Source organism: Bos indicus, chromosome 7, assembly GCF_029378745.1.
Source record: "Bos indicus isolate NIAB-ARS_2022 breed Sahiwal x Tharparkar chromosome 7, NIAB-ARS_B.indTharparkar_mat_pri_1.0, whole genome shotgun sequence".
Lineage (NCBI taxonomy): Eukaryota > Metazoa > Chordata > Mammalia > Artiodactyla > Bovidae > Bos > Bos indicus.
The window spans coordinates 94,727,040-94,754,967 of NC_091766.1; the positions used below are offsets into that span (position 1 = coordinate 94,727,040).

The 27,928-nt window shown below is 38.8% G+C and overlaps 2 protein-coding genes across 8 annotated transcripts in view; one reads left to right on the forward strand and one right to left on the reverse strand.

Moving 5' to 3' along the window:
* The first annotated feature begins 838 nt into the window (after window positions 1-838).
* Window positions 839-27,626, forward strand: RFESD (Rieske Fe-S domain containing). 2 transcript variants are annotated; one of them, XM_070794053.1, is made up of 4 exons: window positions 839-958; window positions 8,278-8,456; window positions 8,562-8,596; window positions 26,533-27,626. In XM_070794053.1, exons 2-4 carry the CDS (start codon window positions 8,279-8,281, stop codon window positions 26,713-26,715), a joined length of 396 nt encoding a protein of 131 aa, XP_070650154.1. In that variant the 5' UTR covers window positions 839-958; window position 8,278; the 3' UTR covers window positions 26,716-27,626. The 2 variants fall into 2 exon arrangements, with proteins under 2 accessions (XP_070650154.1, XP_070650153.1); XM_070794052.1 differs by lacking the exon at window positions 26,533-27,626 and adding an exon at window positions 10,536-11,236.
* Window positions 11,590-27,928, reverse strand: part of SPATA9 (spermatogenesis associated 9) — a 61,618-nt gene continuing 45,279 nt past the window's right edge. For all 6 annotated transcript variants that reach the window (XM_070794050.1, XM_070794048.1, XM_070794049.1 and 3 more), the window contains 3 exons: window positions 27,625-27,852; window positions 18,075-18,170; window positions 11,590-13,309 (listed from right to left, as the gene is read on the reverse strand). In XM_070794050.1, coding sequence (XP_070650151.1) covers window positions 13,022-13,309; window positions 18,075-18,170; window positions 27,625-27,852 — 612 coding nt within the window. In that variant the 3' untranslated portion in view covers window positions 11,590-13,021. The remainder of the gene's footprint in view (window positions 13,310-18,074; window positions 18,171-27,624; window positions 27,853-27,928) is intronic.

Below are 27,928 nucleotides of genomic sequence, written 5' to 3' on the forward strand. Positions count from 1 at the left end.
TAATTCACATGTCTACATTGTATTTAACCACTTCCCAGCTGATGCTCATTTGAGTTATTGTCACTTTTCTGGCAATAAACACCATTATACATTATATGCTGGAGAAGGCAATGGCAACCCACTCCAGTACTATTGCCTGGAAAATCCCACGGACGCAGGAGCCTGGTGGGCTGCAGTCCATGGGGACGCTAAGAGTCGGACACGACTGAGCGACTTCACTTTCACTTTCACGCATTGGAGAAGGAAACGGCAACCCACTGTAGTGTTCCTGCCTGGAGAATCCCAGGGACGGGGGAGCATGGTGGGCTGCCGTCTATGGGGTCGCACAGAGTAGAACACGACTGAAGCGACGTAGCAGCAGCAGTATACATTATATGCATTGTGACGAACTCTAGTAAATATTTTTATGAGGTAAATTTCTGGAAGACACACTCCGGGTGAGTTCAATAAACACCACTATACATTGATTATATGCATCATGACAAACTCTAAATATTTTTATGAGGTACATTTCTAGAAGACAGACCCCTGAGTGAGTTCAATAAACACCATTATACATAGATCATACGAATAGTGACGAACTCTAGTAAATATTTTTATAAAGTAAATTTCTAGAAGGAAGACCCCTGGGTGAGTTCAAAATCTAGATAAATGTGGTGAGCTCAACAAACGTTTTAAAATGAAGTGGGGGAGCCCACATCTGTAAAACACACGATTGAAACGGTCATTTCGGAGATCCCGGCGGAGCGCGGCGAGCCGGCGGCCGCTGTCAGCAGCCCTAGACGCCTCACAGGCCGCCCCGGGGGCGGGCGCGCTCGGGTCACGTGGGCGGTGGCTCCCCGCCCCGCCCCGTCACGCGGAGAGCCACGCGGCCGCCGGCGTCCCGGCCGGCTCAGTATCCTCACGCGGGGGCGCTGCGGCCGGGTCTCGCGGAGGTGGGGCAGGGACTCCGGGGAAGGTAAGTTCTGTTCCTGGCGCGGGGTTGGGCGGCCGCGCGCGGGGCGGGGCTCGCGAGACTCGCCGCTTCCGGCCGGGCGGAGGGCCCGGGGCTCGGGCTTCCGGCGGCGGCGGAGACCGGGAATGGGTTCGCGGTTGCAGTGCTGAGTTTCCTCCTGGCTCTTTTGAGCTCTGCGGCTTCGCCGCCCTAGACGCTGTTCTCTTTAACCATGAACCCCCAGCGCAGGCTTTCGCCCGGGCACTGCGGGCCCATCGAGCTTGTTCATCGTCAAGGCTGGTCCTCACCCCGGACCTGCGGCTTCCGTTCAGTTCAGTTCAGTTGCTCAGTCGTGTCTGACTCTTTGCGACCCCATGGACTGCAGCACGCCAGGCTTCCCTGTCCATCACCAACTCCTGGAGTTTACTGAAACTCATATCCACTGAGTAGGTGATGCCATCCAACCATCTCATCCTCTGTCATCCCCTTCTCCCGCCTTCAATCTTTCCAGCATCAGGGTCTTTTCAAATGAGTTAGTTCTTTGCATCAGGTGGCCAAAGTATTGGAGTTTCAGCTTCAGCATCACTCCTTCCAACGAATATTCAGGTCTACTTTCCTTTAGGATGGACTGGTTGGATCTCCTTGCAGTCCAAGGGACTCTCAAGAGTCTTTAATACCGTAGTTAAAAAGCATCAATTCTGTGCTCAGCTTTCTATATAGTCCAGCGCTCACATCCATACATGATTACCTGAAAAACCATAGCCTTGACTAGACGGACCTTTGTTGGCAAAGTAATGTCTCTGCTTTTAACAGCTGCTTCGCTGGGCCATTTTTTTTTTTTTAAGTTTATTTATTTTAATTAGAGGCTAATTACTTTACAATATGGTATTGGTTTTGCCATACATCAACATGAATCCGCCACGGGTGTACACCTGTTCCCAATCCTGAACCCCTCTCCCTCCTCGCTCCCCATACCATCCCTCTGGGTCATCCCAGTGCACCAGCCCCAAGCTTCCTGTATCCTGCATCGAACCTGGACTGGCGATTCAGACACTTGCTCCTTGGAAGAAAAGCTATGACCAACCTAGACTGCATATTCAAAAGCAGAGACATTACTTTGCCAGCCAAGATCCATGTAGTCAAGGCTATTGGTTTTTCCAGTAGTCATGTATGGATGGGAGAGTTGGACTATAAAGAAAGCTGAGCACCGAAGAATTGATGCTTTTGAACTGTGGTGTTGAAGAAGACTCTGGAGAGTCCCTTGAACTGCAAGGAGATCCAACTAGTCCATCCTAAAGGAAATCAGTCCTGGGAATATTCATTGGAAGGACTGATGTTGAAGCTGAAACTCAAATACTCTGGCCACCTGATGTGAAGAACCTACTCATTGGAAAAGACCCTGATGCTGGGAAAGATTGAAGGCAGGAGGAGAAGGGGAGGACAGAGGATGAGATGGTTGAATGGCATCACCAAAGTGATGGACATGAGTTTGAGTAGGCTCTGGGAGTTGGTGATGGACAGGGAGGCCTGGAGTGCTGCAGTCCATGGGGTCGCAGGTACGGACACGACTGAGCGACTGAACTGAACAGATTTTGTTTTAAACATTTGTTGACACAAGTCTTGAACATTGGCTTTCCTAAATTAAAAAAAATTCAGGATCATCATCTAAGGATATGTATATGTGGAGTATACACACAAACATCTTTGCTAAAAGGTTTTGTACCTTCAAGATAGTTTATATGCATGCCACCTATTTTTATAAATCTGTGGATGCTACTTAGATAAAATGGTAAGATTTTTATATCAGTGTTCACAAAGTTTAGACATAAGATCTCGGTTTGAATCTTCACTGCGATTTTATGAGTTTGGGCAAGCTTTTGTTAAAGTCTTTTACCCTTAGTTTCCTCATGTGGAAAATAGGCATTTTTTCGTGGGATTAATGAATTCATATTATTCATTATCCAAGCAGTTGGCACTCACTAAAGGGTAGCTAGTTTTATCTATTATTCTGCCAGACAAAGAAGTCTAAAGCTATGGCATTTCTTGTCTCTGAACCTAAAGTAAATGTGTCACCTTGGAGTTTTGCATTCTGATAAGTATAGGTCAAGTCCCCAGACTCAGTAAAAGCAACTTTATGCTTTTGTGCTCAAGAATAAGAAGAAATTCCTTTAATTTCATGTTTCTTTTGTCCCCACTGTCTTATAGAAACTTAAGTTATGCTGAAAAGATTCCCTATGCCAGAAAGGTATCTAATAGAGACAGAGGATTCATTTAGCTAATCAGTAATTTTATGTGGTGTTAGCACCTTTAGAAACCTAATTTTAGGTACAGTCCAAAAAATATCTCTTGAAGAGAACCGTGGAACAAAATGCTCAACATTTCTTTAAGCAGTTTTCTTCTAGCTCCCATACTGAGTAATGCAGTTTAATTTTTCATTTTCTTACTTTAAGAGTCTACTATCTTAAAGCTGACTCAACACAGAGAAAATGTGTAGGAGTATATGAATAGTGCATCAAAGTAACAGTAATTAAAGTGAATAAAAGTGACTTGTATTGCTGTCTGAATGGACTGTGATATTCACATTATTTAATTAAGAATAATATGGGTGTTAATTATAGTCACCAGATATCATAAATAGTACCACCTATGATGCTTAGAGGGAACAATTATTTGAAGGATGAGATAATACTTTTCTAAGCAAAATGCAAAACTGATCATATTTCTCTGAAACCTTTATCATTTAGCCCCAGCTTTCTCTGCTCATTTCTTATCAGCCCATGCAAAGTTCCCTACAATTTGCCTTGGTTGGGGGGAAAACCCTGCAAAGTCTCCAAGAGACTGAAATGAGAAAGGATAGTGTTTGGTTCTCATTTATGTGGGAGTTCAATAGAATTTAATTAACTTCTGGTGCTAATCCATATCTCATGTATCTTGGTACTTGCTTCAGTCTTGTATTTCTTTTCTATTTGTTGCCTGGAGAAAGAAAAGTAAGAGAACTATCGATTTATTTCTTCCTCCATGGCAAGCCTTGAAATAAGCTGTACAAAAATTTCAAATAGTCTATTCATGATCTGTTTACACATACATTCTCTGAGGACGGAAAGTACCATTTTATCCCTTTTCTTGGATTTTGGATCATTTATTACATAAAGTAGGATACCACTTAAATTTGGGGGGAAAAAAGTAATTTTAAATATAAGAGTAAATGTAATACATTGATAAACACTTAAAATTTGTGTTTATTATTCCCTTGCTTTTCTTTGTAAATTTTCCCTATATAAATTTATCCACGAATAATACATTGTTTTGTTTTGCCTCTTTTGGCACTTTATAAAAATAGAAGCATACTCTGAATTCTTAAAATTTTTTTTGTTTAAAGTTACAGTTTTGACTAATCCAACTTGACACAGCCATACAGTTTTCACTGCTGCACAATATTCCATTGAATGAGCATAAAAATCATCCATTCTACTGTTGATAGATTTGACTTGTTTCCTATCTTTTGCTGTTATAACCATTCTTGTGCATTTTTCCTGGTGCACCTGTGCACACGTCTATGGAATATATCTGAAGTGGGATTATTGGGTCATGAATATGTTCAGCTTTGCTAGGTAATTGTTGTACCTCTAATTGATGTCATCACTAACAGTTGCTCCATATCCTTGCCAATCCTTGTTATTTTTTGCCAGTCTGGTGGATGGAAAACAGTATCCTATTTTGACTTTGCTTTATATTTCTTTTACATTTTCCTACCAATTAGGTTGAGCATCTTTACATGTAATTTCTGGCTATTCAGATTTCCTCATCTGTGAAATGTTGAAATGTTTGTGTCTTTTGCCCATTTTTATAATGGTTGCCTTTTCTTGTTTATAGGAATACTTCATGTTTTCTGAATCAATCCTTTGTTAGTTATATGTGTTGCATATTCCATATTTTTCTTTTTCTTCAGCCTATTCCCCCTTCCTCTTTTCAATTCATCTGTCTGTCCCCATTTTTATCATTATTGCCCTTCTGTTCTGTCTCAAAATGTGATAAGGACAGCACATGCAGCAGTGTGGAGGTAAATGTTACCATCTGAGTAGTTTGTATACTTTGGGCACCTGCCAAAATCAAGTAAAACCAGATAATTGTTTAGAAATGTTGCAATCCAGCCTCTGGTCAAGCATGGCTAATCCACAAAGTCTAAATATTGGATGTTCTTCAGAAATTGTTAGACCTCATTCCCTATTGACACTCCCACTCCAAGTGATTGTGTTGAATTCTGTAGTTTGAAAACTTCCAAATTTATTTCTCTAGTGAGGCTCAACTCTAGTCTCATATATCTGACTTTTGACTTGATATGTCTTGAGTACCTCAGACTCACTTTGTACAAAATGTAACTAGTTCCTTAATTTTCCTTTCTTTCAAAATATCATTCCTTTCTCAGTCTGCCCAATCACAATCACAAACCATATAGTTGCACAAACCTAAAACCTGGGAGTTAAATGGCAGCCCACTCCAGTGTTTTTCTCCTGAGAATCCCACGGACAGAGGAGCCTGGCGGCCTGTGGTCTATGGGGTCGCAGAGTCGGAAACAACTGAAGCAACTTAGCACATCCTTCTTTATTTCTTTTCTGTAGGTTCCTTCATTCCAGTTCATCAGCCCAAATTGAGTTTGTGCCTCACTCAATTTTCTTACTGAGGAGAGGCAGGAACTTTGAATTCAATGAATAAAGGAAAGCACTACACTAATCAAGTTTAGGAAATTACAGAGATGTCATATTTGTTCCCTGAAGTTTGCACTGTTAACCATTGCTCTAATTATTAGGAGATAAAGGAAACAAATATAGAAATTCTTGGCAAAACAGGATATACACTTTTACTTAGAAACTATCATAGAAAAAATAAAAATACCAACATAAGGGAGGCCCTCAGGAAAATCCTCTACATGGGGCCTGAAACCCCTGACAATGATATATCTTTGATGTTTCTTTCTCATATGAAATTAATAGACCATGGCTATGTTCTTAAAGTATATAGAAGATCCCTTTGAAAGGGTTGTTCTCAAATAGGCTGAATATCTGTGCTAAGAAAAAAAAAATTAAAAATACCTTACAGATTTCTCTAAAATTTATATACTTCTTTCTATAAATTGAAGAGAAAGTCACTGTTTTGAATGCCCAAGTAAGACAGAAGAAAGTAATGCCATTTTCTATGTGAATTAAGAAAATTAAAGGCATCCATTCACACTTCTGCGTCCTACTAGAATATGGTTATCTGGTTGATCTGTATGAGCTGGCTGTCTACACCAGGCAAAACCAACTTAGCCACCTTTTAACCAAGAGGTTCAAGACTATTCAGACTGTCGAAGAATCCTGTTGTTCATTCGTTAAGTCGTGTCCGACTCTGTGACCAGGCATGCCAGGCTTCTCTGTCCACCACTATCTCCTGGAGTTTGTGCAAACTCATGTCCATTGAGTCAGTGATAACATCCAACCATTTCATCCTCTGTCGCCCCCTTCTCCTTTTGCCCTCAATTTTCCCCAGTATCAGGGTCTTTACCAGTGAGTCAGCTCTTCACATCAGGTGGCCAAAGTATTGGACTTTCAGCTTCAGCATCAGTCCTTCCAATGAATATTCAGGACTGATTTCCTTTAGGATTGACTGGTTGGATCTCTTTGCAGTCCAAAGGACTCTCAAGAGTCTTCTCCAGCACCACAGTTCAAAAGCATCAATTCTTTGGTGCTCAGCCTTCTTTATGGTCCAACTCTCACATCCATACAAGACTTCTGGAAAAACCATAGCTTTGACTATATGGACCTTTGTTAGCAAAGTGATGTCTCTGCTTTAAAACACTGTCTAGGCTTGACATAGTTTTTCTTCCAAGGAGCAAGTGTCTCTTCATTTCGTGGTTGCAGTCACCATCCACATTGATTTTGGAGCCCAAGAAAATGAAATCTGACACTGTTTCCACATTTTCCCCGTCTATTTGCCATGAAGTGATGCGACCAGATACCACAATCTTAGTGTTTTGAATGTTGAGTTTTAAGCCAGCTTTTAGACTCTCCTCTTTCACCTTCATCAAGAAGCTCTTTAGTTCCTCTTCACTTTCTGCCATTAAAGTGGTATCATCTGCATATCTGAGGTTATTGATATTTCTCCCTGTAATCGTGATTCCAGCTTGTGCTTCATCTAGCCCAGCATTTCACATGATGTACTCTGCATATAAGTTAAATAAGAGGGTGACAGTATACAGCCTTGACGTACTCCTTTCTCAATTTGTAACCAGTCCATTGTTCCATGTCTGGTTCTAGCTGTTGCTTCTTGTCTTGCATACAGGTTCCTTAGGCAGCAGGTCAGGTGGTCTGGTATTCCCATCTCTTTAAGAATATTCCACAGTTTGTTGTGATCCACACAAAGGCTTTAGCATAGTCAGTGAAACAGAAGTAGATGTTTTTTTGGAATTCCCTAGCTTTTGATGTCTGGTTCCTCTGCCTTTTCTAAATCCAGCTTATACGTCTGGAAGTTCTCAGTTCATATACTGCTAAAGCCTAGCTTGAAGGATTCTGACCAAAATCTTCCTGGTGTGGAAATGAGTGTCATTGTATGGTAATTTGAACATTCTTTGGCATTGCTTTTCTTTGGGATTAGAATGAAAACTGACCTTTTTCAGTTTTGTGGCCACTGCTGGGTTTTCCAAATTTGCTGGCATAATGAGTGCGGCACTTTAACAGCATTTTGGTTTAAGATTTGAAGTAGCTTAGCTAGAATTTTGTCACCTCCACTAGCTTTGTTCGTAGTAATGCTTCCTAAGTCCCACTTGACTTCACTCTTCAGGATGTCTGGCTCTAGGGGAGTGACCACATCATCGTGGTTATCTGGGTCATTAAGAATTTTCTTGTACAGTTCTTTTGTATTCTTGCCACCTCTTCTTAATCTCTTCTGCTTCTGTTAGGCCCTTGCCGAAAAATCCTAACTTCAACAAAAGCTAAAAACAACACTGATAATATGCAGATGTTGTTTAGCATTGAATTTGAGAGGGAATAAAAAGATAGTGAGACTTTAGTATCTGTCAGGAGTTCTGAAATATCTACCTTAGGCAATGAAGTGCATCAAGTACAAGTCCAGCCTAAGAGTGGTCAGTCCTCCCTAATTTTGGCAGGCTTTAAGAGTTCTAACTTACAATCATGACTGACTGTAATCCAGTATTTTTAAAAGTACCTCCATCAGTCTCAGGGAAATCAAACTTCTCTTATGATTATCTCTGTGAGTTAAGTGTAATGAAACTAGTGAAGACCACTTGCAATTTTTTTCTTTCTTTCTTTTTTTTTTGTGTGTGTGTGGTTTTGTTGTTGTTCCACTAGCATGGATCCTGGTGGCTCCGAACAAGATCCTGAAATGAAGGAGCAATATGCTTCTGTCTATGTGGGTAGAGAAGAAGACATTAAAAGATCTGAAAGAATAACAGCTGTTGTCCATGACAGAGAAGTGGTGATTTTCTACCACAAAGGAGAATTTCATGCTATGGATATTCGCTGTTACCGTAAGATTTTGTTTTTCATTTGTAAACCTTGTATTTATTTACTGTCCAGAAAGCTATTAAAATTTCATTTCTTAGTGACCAGATGTATGTTCAATTTCTTTGCAGACTCAGGAGGACCTTTACATTTGGGAGAAATAGAGGTATGTAAAAGTAAATCTGTTTTCAACAAATTCAGATGTTTCCTATTTATATTCCTATTATATTTACTGTCTCTATTCACAAACAATTTATATTTGGGTTTGAACTATATTTTCATGCTTTGAGTATAATTACCAATATTCTAGAAATTCACAACACTAACAATGTAAAGAAAACCATTTTATAGGTAAAGATGAGAAATATACATGTCTTCTGACCTAGTAAATATACTTTGAAAGATCTACTGTGCATATTATTGTACAAAAGTATATATATATGCTTACATATGTGCATATACTTCTTAAGTATATGCACATATAGAAGTATATATACACTTAAACATTTGTTAAGTACATATTTAAGAAGTTCATTGTGGTATTATTCATTGTAATGAAAAATGGAAGGAAATTTAACTGCTTTAACAAGAGGAAACAGTTTAAACTAGGACTCGCCATGCTGTGGAATCGTATGCTGTGCTGTGCTTAGTTGCTCAGTCGTGTCCAACTGTTTGTAAGCCCATGGACTGTAGCCAACCAGGCTCCTCGGTCCATGGGGATTCTCCAGGCAAGAATTACTGGAGTGGGTTTTTATGCCCTCCTCCAGGGATCTTCCCAACCCAAGGATTGAACCAGGGTTTCCCACGCTGTAGGCAGATTCTTTACCATCTGAGCCACCAGGGAGGCCTGTGGAATAGCATACAGCCAGTAAGTTAATGCGGCATGAATGTCAACAGTATATTTTTGAGTGAAGAAAAGCAAGTCAAAGAATAATAGGTCTAAAGAGGTCTCATTAAAAAAAAATTACTTTCTATAATTCTACATAGTTTGAATTTTTCCAATGTGTATATATTACTTTTATAATATAGTAAAAATATCAATATATATATTTTAAGAAAGAAAGAACACTTTGAAGGCTTAACTCAGGGAAGATGGGGGCACTGTTTTACTTCCTTGCATTCCCAAACTAGCTGCCTGATTTCTTCTTTTCTACCTCATGAAACTGATCTCTCTCTCCCTTCTCTGTCTCTATGTCTCTGGCACAAAGTACATGCTTAAATTTAGTGTTCCACTCGCTATACAACTCATATCTACCTACTTCCAGACCTGTCCTTATGTTAAAAGATGTGTGCTTAAATTATGAATATGAACTTATGAGTTATGAAAATGTTTGCTGACAGAACAGGAGAGGTGGTATGAAACAGCATTTCTGCACTTCTCGTGTGGAGATAAAAATGTCAGCATCTGGATGATAGTGTGGAAGAATTTCCCTCAGTTTCAGACCATCATGAGAGCTATAAAACCTTGCTGCTCAAAGTGTGGTTCACAGACCAACAGCATTGGTGACACCTGGGAGTGTCTTGGAAATGCAAATACTGCAGCCTGTTCTAGGACTACTGAGCTTAAACAAGGGCTTGATTTAAACAAGATCTTGGTGATTCCCATGTCCTTTAAAATTTTAGAAGCACTGCTTTAGGACAGCTAAAAGTTTGAAATGAACTACTTTGGATCATAAATTGCTCTTTAGTTAACATATGCACTTATGCCTTTAGTAACCTCTCTTGAAATTATATCTGAGGCTTACCATTCTTCCACCAACTAGTGAAGACTCATTTAGAAGCACTCGAAGCCCTTGACCCATTTCCGTCACAGAAATGACATAATATCTAACAGATAACAGCATACTGGGGTCACATGGGGTAGTTGCCTGGGATGGTTATCTTCTGATAGAGCTCTAACACACTGGGTTTCTTATCAACTGCAGAAGAACTTGATGACTGCTAAGATTAGGTTCTGCCTTATGCTGAATAGTTGGTAAATAGGAGGTAAAAAGAGAAGCCTGTTTTGCAGCCTGGTTCTTCTGCAGTAAATTCTGTTCTGAGTCTGAGATTTATTGTCAACACTGGAAATGTCATATTATAAAGTCAATTATTTCTTTCCCCAGGAATTTGATGGACGAGCATGTATAGTTTGCCCCTGGCATAAGTACAAAATTACTTTGGAAACAGGAGAAGGACTGTATCAGTCTATAGATCCTAAAGACCCATCAGCAAAACCCATGTGGTGCTCCAAAGGAATAAAGCAAAGGATTCACACAGTGACAGTGGACAATGGGAATATTTATGTGACTCTTTCTAATGAGCCTTTTAAGTGTGACTCTGACTATTATGCTACTGGAATCTTCAAAGTAATTCCGAGTTCCTTCTGATAAAACTTAATGGCAATGAAAAATGTTGTGTATGTTTCGAAAGTAGTTTTAGAATAACCTTGCTGAGTACCAAAGATGACTAACTTTTTCTAACACAAGCACGTTTTTCATCTTTAACAGTCATATTTATGAAAGGTTCCAAAGCACATGTACTTAGTGTGATGTAAGGATCATCATCGGGATCTATAGAATACTTTTCAGCCAATCCTCTGGATTGATTGGAACCTCAAGGTTATAGGTTTGAAATGTGCATTTGAAGAAGGATAAAAATAATTTGGAGTAACCAGAGTGAAGAAAAGGTTAAAAAAAATTAGATCTACAAAGAAAAATTTAGGGGAAAAATCCCTACTTGATATAGTAGACTTTATCATGGAAAAAATTTAATGTATACAAAGTGAAGAGAATAATAAACTCCCAGCACCCACCTTCAACAGTCACCAGCATTCTTCTAGTCTTGTTTCATTTTTGCATGCATTCACCACCCCACCTATTGATGGTTATTAGAATTTTTTAAGGTAAAATTTAAACACATTGAAATACTTAGTTTTAACTATTCAGTTTTTCCAAATATATAGCAGACCTTTTACACTTGAAAAATACTTCCCAAAGTGGGATCAGTGTACATGCTGAATTTAGAAATAGGAAACAACTTGCTTGACAGCGAAACCAAGTAAACTTCAGCTCAGTTTCTCTCAGGTCATGGTAGACAGTTTCAAAGTAATGAGGAGACAGTTGCTGCTAGCCATAAGAGATGTGAAATGTGTTCAGAGAGCCAAATGAAATTTCTAAATAACATTAAAAAAATTTTTTTATTTGTATAGAATTTTGCACATGTATGTACAACCAAATATCACAGAGAGCAGAGATATAGGGTGTTGTTCCTCAGTCTTTTCTTCTGAGTTCGTAGGCCTGTGTAGGTTAGTTCACCCTGCTTTTCTATGCCAGCTATTTATGGCCATCACTCCTCTGGTTGCCTCGTGCCCACGCTGTATTATAAAACCCTGGGTACTGATCATCTAAAACTCAGCAGCGCATGGTGGAATATGAGAATAAGTGGGACCAGAAAGAACTATGAGGAACAGATTATGAATTCAGAATGAGAAAAGCTTTTTGTCAATATTGGAACTTAGTCTCAAACCACAGTAATCTTCTTAATGACACAGGGCTGAATTAAGGCTTAGTATTCTAAGGGGTCCACTTGGATCCTTTCTCTTGGCTATTGTAAAAATAATAAGGGAATAAAATAGGTATCATTAAGGCTGTGCTTATAGAGCCTTTTGCTATATATCATATTTTTTCCGATATATTGCTACATGCTACCCAAATGCCAACACTTGCTTTCAATAGACTATTTATGAGCCAGGCCTGGGTTTTTTATAAATACTATTTACAGCAGCAGTTACCCACCAGGTACAAAAAATGTACCATCTCTAGAATGGGTACATCCCAGTCTATTATATCAGGCACTGATCCTCCCATGACTTAACACATGTCCAGAATTGAAAATGCATGGAAGAAACCAAAGTACCTCCAGCAGGCAAAAACCATGACCCTGGTTTGTGGGACCAATCACAGAAGCAGTTTTTCCTGAGGATCCAGTGGCAACAATGAGTAACATGGACTTGGTTTCTGGTTTTTAATTTGTTCCTCTAGATGCGGAAATAAAGATGTCATGTCACATCCCATTCTCAAATACAGACATCTTCTCACCAGATTTGTAAACAATATAAATTTACATCTATGAATGTCAAGCCCTTCATAACATTATAGATGAGTTTTAAAACAACTGATAATAGGGAAACTCAAACTATGCAGCCTGTAGATAGAAAATATATATCCTTTTATTATCTCTGAAAAAGATATGTAGCATTTTAATAGGGTTTTTTTCCCCTCCCAGATAAATAATTGGAAAGATACTCTAAACAAGTCTTTACTACAAACATAAATGTATTATAAACATGTGCATATTATAAACCACTGCATAGAGTCTAATTCACCAAAGGGTACATTTTCTTGTTCATTAAAACATATCACATAGTCAACATTGATTCATTTTATTTTCTCTACCATATAAATACTTGAGAATGACATTTTAGCAATAGTCCCTCCCCTGCCCCCATTTTTTTTCAAAGCAGAGCAGTCAGAACATAAAAACTAGTTTCCGAGTTATGTCATTAGATAATGCTTAAGCTCTGTTCAGTGATATTTAAGTTCAGATTTGTTCATTCATTCATTTCAGCTGATTGATCAAACACAGAATGTAAAACCTGAATCTTGTTACTCAACTTATTAGCAGGAAGTTTGGGGCGATCGGAAATACTGTCTGGCTTCTCCGGTAGTGACCTGTAAGGTTTCGCTTTGATTTCACCTTCAGGAAACAGAGGCTCAGAAAGCACAGGCTCCGAAAAGGCATTTCTAAAATTTTCACTCTCCTCTCTGTTTTGCCTTATGGATTCTTCTTCTTGGAAAATCTTCATTATCTTCTCCAGCACAGCATTAACACAGACGGTCTAATAATTTTTAAAAAGTTAATGTTTCTTTTTTTATTATTGGAGTATGATTGTGTTATACTACTAAACTTAACAGATAAAAATCCAATAATGCAATAAAACATTTAACATAAAATCATTGATCTGTATATTCTACAAAGAGGTGCTTTTTTTCAGCTTCCTCTGGCACATGATAAACGTGAGGAGGCTGATTCCTAATTATAAATATGCCATAATCTAGAAGGAAAATTAAAACATAGTATGCTTTAATAAAAATATGCTTCACATTTCTAATTCATGTTTTACATCTTTATTCTCTAATTAAATGAAACATTCCTTTATTCTCCTGACTTAATTAAACATTTTCTGAGAGATGGAATTTATCGTCAAACATGTTAATATCTCAAAGTAGGTTTTCTGTTTTTACTTTTTTCCCATATAGACTTTGGTTATACCAATTACGTTCCATTGGAAGGGCATAAACATTTTGGTAAGAATTTAGTAAATTAATGATTTAGAATCAATGATTTCTAAACAAACTTGTGATCCACTTTTCCTCAAAAATGCCATTCAGTACTTTAAGGGTGTCAAAACAAAACATAGATTAAAAAAAACTTCAAAAACTGAGAATCACTAAGAGCTGTATCTGTTAAACCTATAACTTTACTGATGGAGATGATGATGCCAAGCATTTAAGGCAAGCAACAAGAATAATAAAATCTATAAAATACGAGAACACCTAAACTAGCTTCTTTTACCAAAGCGATGATGCCTCCAAGGTGACATAATAGGCAACCAATGCTCAGATGTTCCTAAAGAGAGGGACAGAAAGGAGGGCGAGCCTTGGCTTGAACAGCCCTTTCCTCCTGACCTCCTGCCTCCTCTTTACTTGCCTGTCTCCCACCTCAGAATGGGGACACCAGATGCTTCCCTTCACTTCCTGGCATTACTGTTACCATCTGGCAATGTGACCCCTCTGGCCAACATAATAAAATTTGTCTGCTGGGGAGGAAGATCAGAAGGATTTGGGGGAAAGTTTCCTCCTTTTTATATAGAAGAAAGACTGTCTTTGCCTCTACTCTCTCCTCCTTGCTTTGGAGGCTGATACGGATGTAAGGTATGAGCGTAAGGCAGCAAACCTAAGAACCAAAACCAACCAACAGGATAGTTGGGGAGAGAGATGGAGAGGCCCTGGGCTCGTGATGATGCTGTAGATCCACTGTACAAACTCAGGAACTGCCGGACTCCGGACTTCTAATTAAGTGAGGTATTTAAATAGCTGTATTGATTAAGGTACTATCAGTACTATCAATTGATAGTATTAAGGTACTATCAATGTTACTTATATCTGAGTACACCCAAATCTAGAGTTATAAAATCTTGAGGTCCATCACTTCCAGCTACAGACAGCTTTAACCATTTATCACAACTAGGATGGTTTTCTATGTATGCCATGCTATGAAAAGAAGGTTGAGGAGCCGTGTCCTCTTTGATACATTTCTTCTTCCCTCACTTACAACATTTTATCTGTGCCCACCATAACCAATTCTGTCCAAGTCTCAGAAAATGAAAGATCTTGATTAAGGTCAGTATTTCTCCATCTTTGCTTAAAACCTATACCCTACCTATCAACTTGTCTATTAATTATTGCTTGCCTCTTCAACCTCTCATTCTTGACTAGCTCCTTCCCTGTAACCTGTAACATACTAAAGTATATTCTATTCTGAAATTTAAAACTTTAAAATCCCTGTGGCCCTGTTTCCCTCTTGACTACGACAAACTCTTTTCTTGATCAAACCAGGACATACATTCATGGTTTCCATTTTATCATCTTTCCACTCTTTCTGCTAAAGTAGTTCTCAAGATGATTAATTCCAACTTTACTACGAGATCTAACGGACACTTTTCAGATCTTCATTTTACTTAACTTTTTCTGCTTGTATGTTACTCTTAACTACTCACAACTTCCTGAGTCTAATTCCTTGACAGCGTTTCCTCCTGATTCTCTTCCTGCTTTTCTTATTATTGGTCTTCTGTCTCCTTCATGGATTTCTTCTTAGCTTATCTTAAACAGAAAGTGTTCTTCACATTTCTGTCAACTTTCTACTCTTTTCACTTGGCATGGTTCCACTCTCAGGGCATTAACTTCCAACATAGATGTTATTTGCTTTCAAAACCATAATTCTAGCCCTGACCTCTCCTAGGACTTGGATGAATATATCACAAATTATCAGAGGTCACCAAAAAAACTGTTTCTTTTCTTAGTTTATAGCATAAGTCATGTAGGATGATTTCAGAAGTCTTTGAAAAATTCAAGTAATTTTGGTTTTAATCTAGTTTTGTTTTAGTTTCACCATAGCCATTTCATCCAACTCATTTTCTGCAGTATATTTGCATCAATCTTGTATGAGAGTCACATTTAAGATACTGAACATTTGTCAAAATTTTAAAACATTTGCAAAATATTTGATAAATTCAGAGTTTTTAAAAATTGTAAATATGTTTAAAATGAGTTCTTTTACACTTTTTTTTTCTAAGTTGTTTTAGCTATTCTTTGGCATTTTCTTGTAAATTTTAGAATAAACTAGTCGATGTACACATACACACCTGCTCAAATTTTAATTGGGATTGCACTGAATCTGTGGCTTATTAGGAAAATTTAACCTTTATTCTTGTCTGTTTCAATATGATCAAAAAAATAAATACGTAAAAGACCTCTAACAAAAAAGCCATAAGTTTATTAACAGAAAGAAGATCTAAATAAATAGAGAAATATACCATGCTCATAGATTGGAAGGAGAACCTATTTTACCAGTTATGAAGACTTAATGTAAAGCGCCAGTAAATAATACAGCAATGAATTGGTATAAAAATAGACAGATCAGTTGACTAGAACAAAGAGAATATAAACAGACCTACATATATAAGGACATTGAATTCATCTTTAAAAAGAGGTGTTCTGGGGCAATAGGAAAGGGGTTTACTTTTTTCCCTGATAAATTGAGTTGGATCAATTTATCAAGTGGGCATCCCTGGTGGCTCAGCTGGTAAAGAATCCACCTGCAATGAAGGAGACCTGGGTTCAATCCCTGGGTTGGGAAGATACCCTGAGGGAGGGCATGGCAACCCACTCCAGTAATTCTTGCCTGGAGAATCCCCATGGACCGAGGAGCCTAACGGGCTGCAGTCCCTGAGGTTGCAAAGAGTCAGACACAACTGAGCGACTAAACACAGCACAGCACAGTGAGATACCCATGGAGGAAAAACTTGACCCTTGCGTCATACCAACTCCAGATGTATTATAAATCTACAAGTGAAAGGCAAAATAACAAAGCTCCTAGGATATATCAGAGGGAGTAGTTTCATGACTAGGATGTAAGTCAAGATTCCCTAATTAAGACATAAAAAGCACTTAATATAAAGAGGATTAATAAATGAGACTTCATTAAAATTAAGAACTTTTAAAAGACATTCCTAAAAATGAAAGGCTAGTCACAGAGTAAAATAAATCTGCCCAAATTCAACTAAAAAAAGGGCTTGTTCCAATAATAGTTAAAAGAACAAATTGATAATAAACCAATGGACAACTCCAAGTAGGAAAATGAGAAGAGACTAACAGAAATTAACAAAAGAGGATATCCAGTTAATGTATAAAAAAGGTATTCAGTCTTAATAATCAATAAAATGCAAATTAAAAACATAATATGATAGTACTACATACCCACAAAAATGGCTATACCAGAAAAGATTGATAATGCCAAATGTTAGTGATGATACAGAGCAACTGGGATTCATAATCTGCTAGAATGAACTGTTAAAACCGTTTTGGAAAACTTTGGCAATATATGCTAGAGACGAACATATGCAAAATCTACAGTCCAGACATTTCACCCAAACATATGTACAAGAACATTCACAGCAACCTATTCACAATAGCCAAAGTTCTAAATAATCTAAATGTTCAACGATAGAATAGATAGTTGTATATTTAATCAGTGGAATACTGCACAGCACTGACAGGCAACAAGCTGCTGCTATAGGCAACAAATGAATCTCACCATGATAATGTTGAGCAATACAAGACCCACAAAAGAACATGGTATACAACTTCATTTATATATGAGTCAAAACAGACCATGCCATTAGAAGTCAAAATAGAGCTTGCCTTTACAGAAGAGGCTAGTGATCATTACAAGTCAAAATAGTGCTTGCCTTTACAGAAGAGGCTAGTGATCATAAAGAGGCAAGAAAGAGGCTTCTAGAATGACAGTATACTGTTTTGTTTCTTGATCCATAAGGTACATCAATTTATAGATTTTCTGATAATTCATCAAGCTGTGTACTTTTCTTTTTGTATGTTGTAATTTTTTTCAATTAAAGGTAAATACAAATGGCAATGAATTAGAAGAAAATAACTTTTTAATTTATAAAAGTCTGTATATTTTTGTCATACTTTTTAATGAACACTTTTGTAATTCAAAAAACAAAAGCTGAACTTTAACCAACCCCGGCACAATGGCAGAAACAAAACACCTGTAACCTAATGAGAGCAAAACCCAAGATGTTTTGACCAAATAGTAATAAATATTTTAAAAAGTAAAGTAAGTTTTATTACTGAAGCAACTTAGTTTTTGGTGGATTGACCTGGCTCCTTAGAAATATAATTTTTAATGTAAAATTATTTTGTGTAATAAGAGAATAATATCTTGGTTTAAGAATAGACTATACAGTATTTCTTTACATAAAATAATTATATTTCCAGATTCTAATTATTTTCTTAACTTACCAAATAAATGAGTGCTGCATATGAAGCGCACATTATGCTAGTTAAAGCAGTCTTTGCTGGGAAAGAAATTATTTCGAACAAAGATCCCTTTCTGACCTGAAAAAACAAGTGAGTTTTCTTATTAAAACAAAAGATTTTCAATGTTACAATGTTAAATCTTATAATGTTATTGTAGAATGAGAATTCAAATATTGATAGTCATCTACTTTAGATCTGAGTTTTCCCACACCTTGAAAATATAATGTCTTCCTCCTTTACAAAAAGATACTTTCTTTTGCTAATTAAAACCTATGATAAATCTATTAAAAAAAATTTCCCATTTCCAAAATCTCATTTTTGGTTTTTTACATTTACCAAATGTGCTCACTAGGGGGTGCTGCTGTGCTTATTAGAAAAACAGTCTGTTGAAATTCATGTAGTCATCCTTCACTAAATTATTCACCTCTTCAATTAAGCAAACAGCAATGAAAATACCGGGCATTTCCTGGAGATTAATGACCTGCCTGGAAATGTTAATCATGAGACTGCTGAAGGCCAGTATTAATCTTAGATGATCATTAAGCTTCAGCAAATACTCTGTGTTCATATCCAGCATGCTTTTTGAAATGTAGAGGTTTACACTAATAAAGAATTTGTCTCAGATTTTTCTAGCTTCTAGAATGTGTCCCTGCCTCACCACAATATATTCAGTTTAAGGGAACTGTAACTCTTAGAGGCCACCTCTGTGGCTTTGAGCTATAAGGATATGAAATGATGACGGTAGGAAGAACATTCCCTTCCCCTTTAGCAATGAAGGGGCAGTTAGTCATACTTCTCTGAAGACCCAAGTCACTCAGAGGCTTCAAAAACTCCAAGAAGGTATAGGCTGTAAATATAAAATCATGTAAATACACGATGAAGTGAAGTGGCTCTGTCATGTTCAACTCTTTGCAACCCCATGAACTGTATGTAGCCTGACAGGCTCCTCCGCCCATGGCATTTTCCAGGCAAGAATAATGTAAAATTGCACACAAAAGAGAACGGTGTGTGTGTATATATATATATATATATATAGGTTCAGTTCAGTTGCTCAGTCGTGTCTGACGCTTTGCGACCCCATGGACTGCAGCACGCCAGGCCTCCCTGTCCATCACCAACTCCCGGAGTTTACTCCAAACCATGTCCATCTAGTCGGTGATGCCATCTAACCATCTCATCCTCTGTGGTCCCCTTCTCCTCCTGCTTTCAATCTTTCCAGCATCAGGGTCTTTTCCAACAAATTGGTTCTTCGCATCAGGTGGCCAAAGTATTGGAGTTTCAGCTTCAACATCAGTCCTTCCAGTGAACATTCAGGACTGATCTCTTTTAGGATGGACTGGTTGGATTAAAAGATGATAACACTGAAAAACTGAAACAATGGTAGCAGAATGGCTAGGTGAATTACGCTGTATCCACCCAATAGTAACATTGCAGCCTTTTAAATGGTGCTTCTGACGTGGTAGCATTTTATGGAGCAGACATTTGCATGGTGCTATATACCAGGTCCTGCTCTAAGTGCTTGTTGTACTATTTTTGCTTATTGCTGTCCCTACTGAAGAACAAAGGTGTCCGGCACAATCTCCCTTCTCTGCTCAAGCGATGTATGGAATGCTGAAGCCAAGAATACTATCTAGCCTTGTAGCTGAGAGATGGTGGGGTGAGGAGGGAGGGGGAGGGGGGTTTTCCTTCTTACCCCACCCTTCAGGCCGTACCAGCTCCTACACACAGGAATAGGCAGGGGCAGTTTTAGCCCACTCTCTCCACAAGTCAGTCTGGAAAACTTCCCAGACTTCCTGGCTTCTGGAGAGCGCTTCCAGGAAATGAAGCTGCTGCTACTCTTTCACTCTTGCTGAAAGACTCAGACTGATAGCATGCCTTTGAATCCGACTATTAGGCTAAAGGAGACAAACTGCTAGTAGGGAGCCGACGTTAGGAAGGAAATCAGATTCATAACAACAGAATGCCTCCTAGTAGAGTAAAATATTCATGAGTTTGTGAACATATGGGTGTAATGGAAGGTCCAATAATTGGTAGGTCATATACAATAAAAATAAAAATGGGGTCTGCATGCAAGGAAAATTACTCTCTGTTTTGCTGCATCTTTCTTTTTCAGATTTTTGTCCTTCACCTAAAAGTAATTAAAATGGATTAGTTTAGAAATAAATATGTATTTGATATATGTTATGCTTCTGAATGACGAATCTGTATATTGCCTGGGGGTAACTTTTTCACCATTTTAATGCTTTTAATAAATATTTGCTGTTACTATAATAAATCACCCCTGTAAAAATACATATCCTCCAAAATTTATGTGGCTACTGGCTAAGTAGCCATTTTTCCATTTTATGACTCACTTGCAATACATGTTTTTCATATTATAAACCACAATGTTTCATTTTTGGTTTGCTATGAGCAGGAATAGTATATGGCAAAAACTGAGATAAACAAACTGGAGAAATTTGGAAAAAGGAGGCTTTGTCTAGACTGTCTTGGCTGGTTTCAAAAATTTTATCTTAACCTCGTTGTTACATGTTTTTATTTTATTTGCATTTAAAAGTATTGTGATATCAATATTATATCCATATATTTCCTTTTTGAATTTGGTAATATTAACATATAAGATACATGGATATTTCAACAGTAAAAACATTTCAGCTTTAAATTTTTCCCACATAATTTTATGTTCTACTTCTCCCATATAATTTTGACTGCCTTGTCTCATAGAAGAAATATCTATTTTCATCTTATTTTCACCAACAATGAGATAAATCACACACAAAAAAAGCAGACTATAAGCTGCTTAGAAAATAGAGATCCACTTACAGGTAACCTGAAGGTTGGAGAATTTATGTTGTCCAAAACCATCTTGATGAAATAAGAAGGAAGTTATAGGGGAAACTCTAATTCAGTGATTCACAAATAAGTGTTGGAAGAAATACTGCTTTTACAGGTCCAGAAAAAAGTGTTTCCTGTAAGTTTGAAAAAGCTACTTGATCATGAATTTGCTTAGCAACCCACAATACTCATGAATGCAGGGAAGACTCCTAGCAATCCACAGGAAAGACTCCTAGCAATCCACAGGAAAGAAAGCTTTCTGACTTTGTTTATCCCAGTATTGGGGCTTCCCAGACCCATGGACAGAGGAGACTGGCAGGCTACAGTCCATGGGGTCGCGAAAGAGTGGAACATGACTTAATGATTAAACAACAACAGCATGCCAGTATTAACAGCCTGTGGAGCATTACCCTTGAATGAGCTCTTAATCAGGTGGTCCTATAAAAGCTCGAATATCTCACCCTCGTGGCCAGCCTGCCAAAGTATGTCTTCAAGATTCCAATACTTCTGCTTTCTAGGAATTGTCCTTTCTCCCCGCAACCCTGAGTCTTGAATGACACCACCCAAGATAGCCTCATGGCAAGCCCTTCAAGGAGCTAAAGAAGTTCCCGCTATTTGTGAGGTTTACAGTTTAAACCCCAAACTGGAGTCTACCTTGGAGGGTTGGGGGTGAGGAAGAAACTTTACTTGGGTAAGCCTCTGTGATTCTTCATCCTGAAAAAGGAAGCAACACTTCCCTGGGGTCCACTTAAGAGTTTGGTTTGCTCATCTCTTGACCACACCACTCCAGAGAACGTGTACAAAGTAGAAGCAAACGCCTCTAATGTCACTATACAGAGGATTCTATCATAGACAGAGCTTCTGGTCCTGTGGCCCTGCGCTGGGGTGCCAAAGTCAGCAACTATGTCTGGGAGCTGACGTGTCTTGGCTGAAGTCAGCCTCCAAGCTGCTTATGTAGGTCACTGCAGCCTAGAGCAGCTGCAGGCCTCACTTGGGCAGGCAGCTTCTGAGGCTAGCAGATGCAGCATTCTGTAAGTACGGCTGCTGGGGATACTGAAAATCACCAAGAAATGCTCAGTTTTCTATTCCTAAGGCCCCCTGCAGAAGAAGCAGGCATACACCACTAACCTCAGCCCTGCACAACAGGGAAAGGTTTGGGGAGCAGCCTGACAGCACCCATAGAGCCAGGGGCCAGGGAAGTCTCGTAGCAAGATGGCCAGTTGGGCAGGCCTGACCCCAACTCTCCACATTTCACGCCTTTCATTTTCACACACCACAGAGCTCCATCTTGACACAGGCAGCCTGACCATTCTTGAAGGAATTCAGGCTGGAGTCCACTGTGGGTAAGCTGGACTCTGTGATATGCCGTTGACCTCTCGGCTCGGTCTGGTACAATGGATACATTCCATTCACAGACCAACCCACTGACCTCCACGGCACCTCACACGTTACTCTGTTGTTCCTCGGATTCTCCATGCCACTAAACTTCACTACTCACACTTCTATGTCTATCCTCACTGAGACTTTCAGATTTGATATATGCTTTCTTCCTTGCTACCACTTTGGTTCCTTTCAGTGGCAATTCCGAATCTCTGCCCTAGCTAATACACATTACCCAAGAAAACCTTCCTCCTCACTCCTAACCCTCAAGGACCCCAGAAGCTCTGATCTGGGACTGTTCCCACTTGTCTCACTTTAGCCTTGTGGAACTACTTACATTTCCTACGTAAGTCATGCTCTTGCCTCAGCTTCCTAATATACATTGTCTACTTTCTCAAATGATTCTCCTACTTCCTCACTGGGATAATTTCCCTTCCTCCCAGCCTCAGATCCAGTATCATCTTCTGGGAAGCCTACACCAACTACTTTTAGGAATTATATCCCCCTTGTTGTTGCTTCCATAGTCCACTTCGCACACTTTGATCATGCACTCAGTACACCCAGTGGTCACAACTTACTTGCCCATCATCCCTATAGTCCACAGGACATATATGAATCCATATTAAAAAGCAGAGACATTACTTTTCCAACAAAGGTCCGTCTAGTCAAGGCTATGGTTTTTCCAGTAGTCATGTATGGATGTGAGAGCTGGACTATAAAGAAAGCTGAGCGCTGAAGAATTGGTGCTTTTGAACTGTGGTGTTGGAGAAGACTCTTGAGAGTCCCTTGGACTGCAAGGAGATCCAACCAGTCCATCCTAAAGGAGATCAGTCCTGGGTGTTCATTGGAAGGACTGATGCTGAGGCTGAAACTCCAATACTTTGGTCACCTAATGCGAAGAGTTGACTCATTTGAAAAGACCCTGATGCTGGGAAAGATTGAAGGTGGGAGGAGAAGGGGACAACAGAGAATGAGATGGCTAGATGGCATCACCATCTCAATGGTGATGACTCAATGGACAAGAATTTGGGCGAACTCTGGGAGTTGGTGAGGGACAGGGAGGCCTGGCATGCTGCGGTTCATGGGGTCACAAAGAGTCGGACACGACTGAGTGACTGAACTGAACTGATTTTACACGTGATTTTACATGTCATGTTTTCAGTAAATCTTCATCAAGTAAGTGAAAAAGGGTAGAATTACATTTCACTTCCAAAAAGAAAGTTAACCATCTTATAATCTGTAAAAGATATTAAGAAGTAAACCTGAAGGACACCTGGTTACAGCAATGTGGCAGACAGAGCGAGTGGGAAACCTCTCACCAAAAAAAAAAACAACCCAAAATTCTCTAGAGAAACTGTTGTAACCCCAAGGCCAGAAGGTATTTCTATTTTTGATTCTATATATATCAAAATCCAAAAATGTAATACCAGACTAAGTTTACAGAACATGAAAGAGGAGGAGGAAGGAAGGGATAAATCTTCCCATGTCAGGAACTAAAAGCCAAGCAGTAAGTGTGTGATTTCATGTCTCAGGAATGGCGATGTTACTGGATCCTGAAATAAGGACTGAGGGCTTGAGTTTTAATAAACAGAATGAAGATGAGACTTGGATGCCCACGAGGTGAGGTCAGGCCTTTGTAGAGCTGCAATGGGGACTAGAAAAACTGTACCTGCCAGACCAAAAAGGTGAGAAAGCAGGTCTCCACCCGGGACTGACCCCTCCTGAGCACAAGCAAAAGTCTCTAGAGAAACTGTTGTAACCCCAAGGCCAGAAGGTATTTCTATTTTTAAAAAATCCCTACTGAAGAAAAATTTTCAATTGAAACAAAATGCTGAGTAGACACAACACAGATCACAATAGACAGAAAGATTAGCAATCCCCCTAAATCTCAAAGAATAATCTTTAAAAAGATCATAAATAATATGTTTAAAATAAAAGTGGTTATTAAAAAGAAATAATTCTATAAAAGGATGTTTTTTAAAAAGTAGAAATTTGGAGGGAAACACCAAATATTATAGAACTTCTAGAAAAGATAAATATAATGTTTGAAACTTAAAATACATTTAATAAGTAAAAGAGCATATTAGAGCTGGAGAGAGTTGGTTAACTGGACAACACATCAGAGGAAATTATTCAGATGTATCAAAAAGAGATAAAGGATAATACAAGAAAGGTAAATGGACATAAAGACTAAAATGAGAAGATTCAAAAGTGTGTTTAGTAGGCATTCTGGAATGAGATTAGAGAAAATGAGGAGGCAATATTTGAAGACATAATGGCCGAAAGTTTTCCAGAATTGAAGAAATTATCCTCGGATTCAAGAATCACAAAGGCCTCCAAGACTGTGTGTGCGCATGCTAAGCTGCTTCAGTTGTGTCCAGCTCTTTGTGACCCTGTGGACTGTAACCCATCAGGCTCCTCTGTCCATGGGATTCTTCAGGCAAGAATAATGGAGTGGGTTTCCATTTCCTGCTCCAAGGGATCTTCCCGACCCAGCCAAGGGACAAGAACCTCTGCATGTCTCCTACACTGGCAGGTGGGTTCTTTACCACTAGTGCCACCTGGGAAGCATTTTGATAACAGCTAATAAAATTGAAGCTGTTCATCCCTCATGACGCAGCAGTCCTGCAGAAACGTCTCAACATATGGACATGGACTCAGTTACAAGAGTGTTCACTGAAGCACTGTTCGCAATGTAAAAAATTTGGAAACTAAATTGTCCATCTGTCCAGTAATAGATAAACTGCGGATTCTTTTTTCTTATAATGGAATACCACAAAGAAGTTAAAATAATAAACCATAGGACCATAGCTGCGGACTTCCTAGGGGGTGCTAGTGATAAAGAATCCACCTGCTGATGCAGGAGATGCAAGAGACGCAAGTTAAATTCCTAGGTGGGGAAGAATAGGAAATGGCAATCCTCTCCAATATTCTTGCCTGTAAAATTCCATAGACAGAGGAGCCTGGCAGGCTACATAAAGTCCACGGGGCTGTACAGAGTCAGACATGACTGAGCATCCAAGTGCACACACACACAGTTCTTCAGGCTCCCCAGGTGGCTCAGTGGTAAAGAATCCATTCAGTATCATTCTCATTACTGGATAGAAGGAAACCCCAATTCCACTGGAAACAGAAATTATTTTTCTGCCATTGAATTTTCATGAGTATTGGGAGACAATTCTCCATGAATGTCTCTCATTCCTGTACAGATTGGGTCTTCTGGGCAAAGGATATGGTTGAATAGCAAACAACTTTGCCAGCTAGAGAAGGTATGTTCCTTTGGAAAGATCTAGAGACGTACTTCTCAAGACATGACACAGGGCACTGAAGAGAAAGCCTTTTCCTTCCGCTCCAGAGACATATGCTTCTCTCTCTCTCTCTCTCTCTCTCTCTCTCTGGGCAGATGAGCCAGCATTCCTATAAAAAGATCAGTCTCTTGATTTCAAGGTTCCTCTCCACAATGGAGATATGGCAGACAAAATCATTACCTAGTAAATAAAGTAAAATCTCAGCTCCTTCATAGCTTAACTTAGCAAAGAGGAGGAGAAAAGGCTCTGAATAACAATAATGGACAGTGTCTTTAAACATTATTTCATAATAAATACAGAAATAGTCTGCAAAGAACAGTTCTTATATCAACTCCGTAGAAACTGTGGGTCTAACAATGCAAAGAAAGAGCAAGGCGAAACATTAGATTCAGAAAGATATTTCAGTGGGAATTTAATACAGTTCAGCTATGTTTCTTTTTGATGATCTAAAGATACAGGTATAAGCCTTATAGTGCTTAGAAATCTGATGGTTAACAGAACATAAACCATTTTTTACTTTCACAAACATCAAGTATTATAAAGGAGCCTTTTATAAATGCTGTCTCAGGCAATTCACAGTTGAAATAGCTGATGCTTTCTGAAAATGTCAAAATCTCTGATTAAAGAGAGATTCCTATATAATATTTTATTTTAACCACTCATCATACATTTTCTCATCTTCTCAAAACAATGCATTTTTGTTTGAGGGTTCATCCTTTCCCCACCCTTAAGTGGCATTGTCTGAATGGGGCTGCAGCCTCTACTCTAGGAATGAAGCAGTAGTCAATTCCTAGGCCAATCAATGTACCCCTTTCCTTGGTTTAGAGGAAAGTCAATCCCTAAAAGTTCACCTCAGGACTTAGCCAGGAATGTTGGATCAAGGACTCATTCTTTTCTGTTGTAATTGAACCTGGAAGGATGTAGCCCCTGAGAACAACTGCAAATCATCTTGTGACCATGAGGAGAAAGTCAGTCTAAGAATGGAGTCAACACAGAGAAATCTGAACCAAGAGATGAGTCAGAGAAAGAAGGAGGATCCTGAAGGTATTGTGTACTATATCCAGCTATGCCTGAAAGCTTCTCAACTCTGGGTTGTTTGACGACAAGAACTAATACATATCCTTTCTGGCTTAACTCTCATTTTAACAAAGGAATGTTCTGAATAATGCCCAGATTGAAAAACTCAGAGTGCCATAAAGTTTAGAAAAAAAGAAACTGGTCTAGAAAAACTTAGAGCTTTTTTGTCCTTAATATAATAGAGCCTCAATAAAACAACACTCATGGAACTTGACAGAACATGGAATTTGAAACAGACCTGAACATTGACATGTCTATCAAAATGAGATTACCGCTAAAGATACTCATTATATCAAACAAAGATTATATTGGAGACATAACGAGGTTATAGGGAGGACACAAAGCACTATCATTTTTAAGGCTTGTTGTAGAATTTCTTTTAGGTTTGACATAACTGGTAATTTGCATGCTTATAGGGGACGACAGAGGATGAGATGGTTGGATGGCATCACTGACTCAATGGGCATGCTGCTGCTGCTGCTGCTAAGTCGCTTCAGTCATGTCTGACTCGGTGCAACCCCATTGATGGCAGCCCACAATGGACATGAGTTTGAGTAGACTCCAGGAGTTGGTGATGGACAGGGAGGCCTGGCGTGCTGTGGTCCATGGGGTCACAAAGAGTCGGACATGACTGAGCGACTGAAATGAACTGAACTGATTTAGGTTGAACCATTTGAAATCAAAAGTTTCATTTAGTTCAATCAAATAACAAGGGAGAAAAAAGTCTGATTACTTCCTAATTCAGATTTATTTAAACCAGAGAACATACTGTATTGAAAAAAAGGCCCATTCATTCATTTTTCTTAGCCAACGGTTCTTGTTTTACATCTAGGACAGTCAAATGTGCTACATTTTCATTTTTCATACTGTGCAGTTTCAGAATAGTTCCTACAAAAAGACCCACATCCTGAGCAAATGCAATGTTCACTTACCTGTATGTTGTACAGGGGTTGCCTTGGTGCATTAACTTCCTTGAGCAAACGATGAGATATGGCCCTTAACTCTAAAAGTCTGCAAGCAAGCTGAGGCTGCAGAAGTTTGGCAACTGATTTGGAGGATCTGGAAATGCTGTTTAATCCTTGAATTAATGTTCCTCGGTTGATCTTGGCTAAAGCGATAGCCATTCTGATTTTGGATGGTTTTTGCATGGGTTCTCTTTTCTGAAAAAGAAGTCTTTGAAAAGTGACTGATGTGTGATTCTCCAGTGCATTATTTATTTATTAAAATTTTTTTAAA

Bases quoted from the DNA above. Each gene is read 5' to 3' on its own strand.
- RFESD (XM_070794052.1), top strand. From the start codon at position 8,279: ATGGATCCTGGTGGCTCCGAACAAGATCCTGAAATGAAGGAGCAATAT. The intron at 8,457-8,561 runs GTAAGATTTTGT...ATTTCTTTGCAG, and splicing joins TATGGATATTCGCTGTTACC to ACTCAGGAGGACCTTTACAT. The intron at 8,597-10,535 runs GTATGTAAAAGT...TTCTTTCCCCAG, and splicing joins TACATTTGGGAGAAATAGAG to GAATTTGATGGACGAGCATG.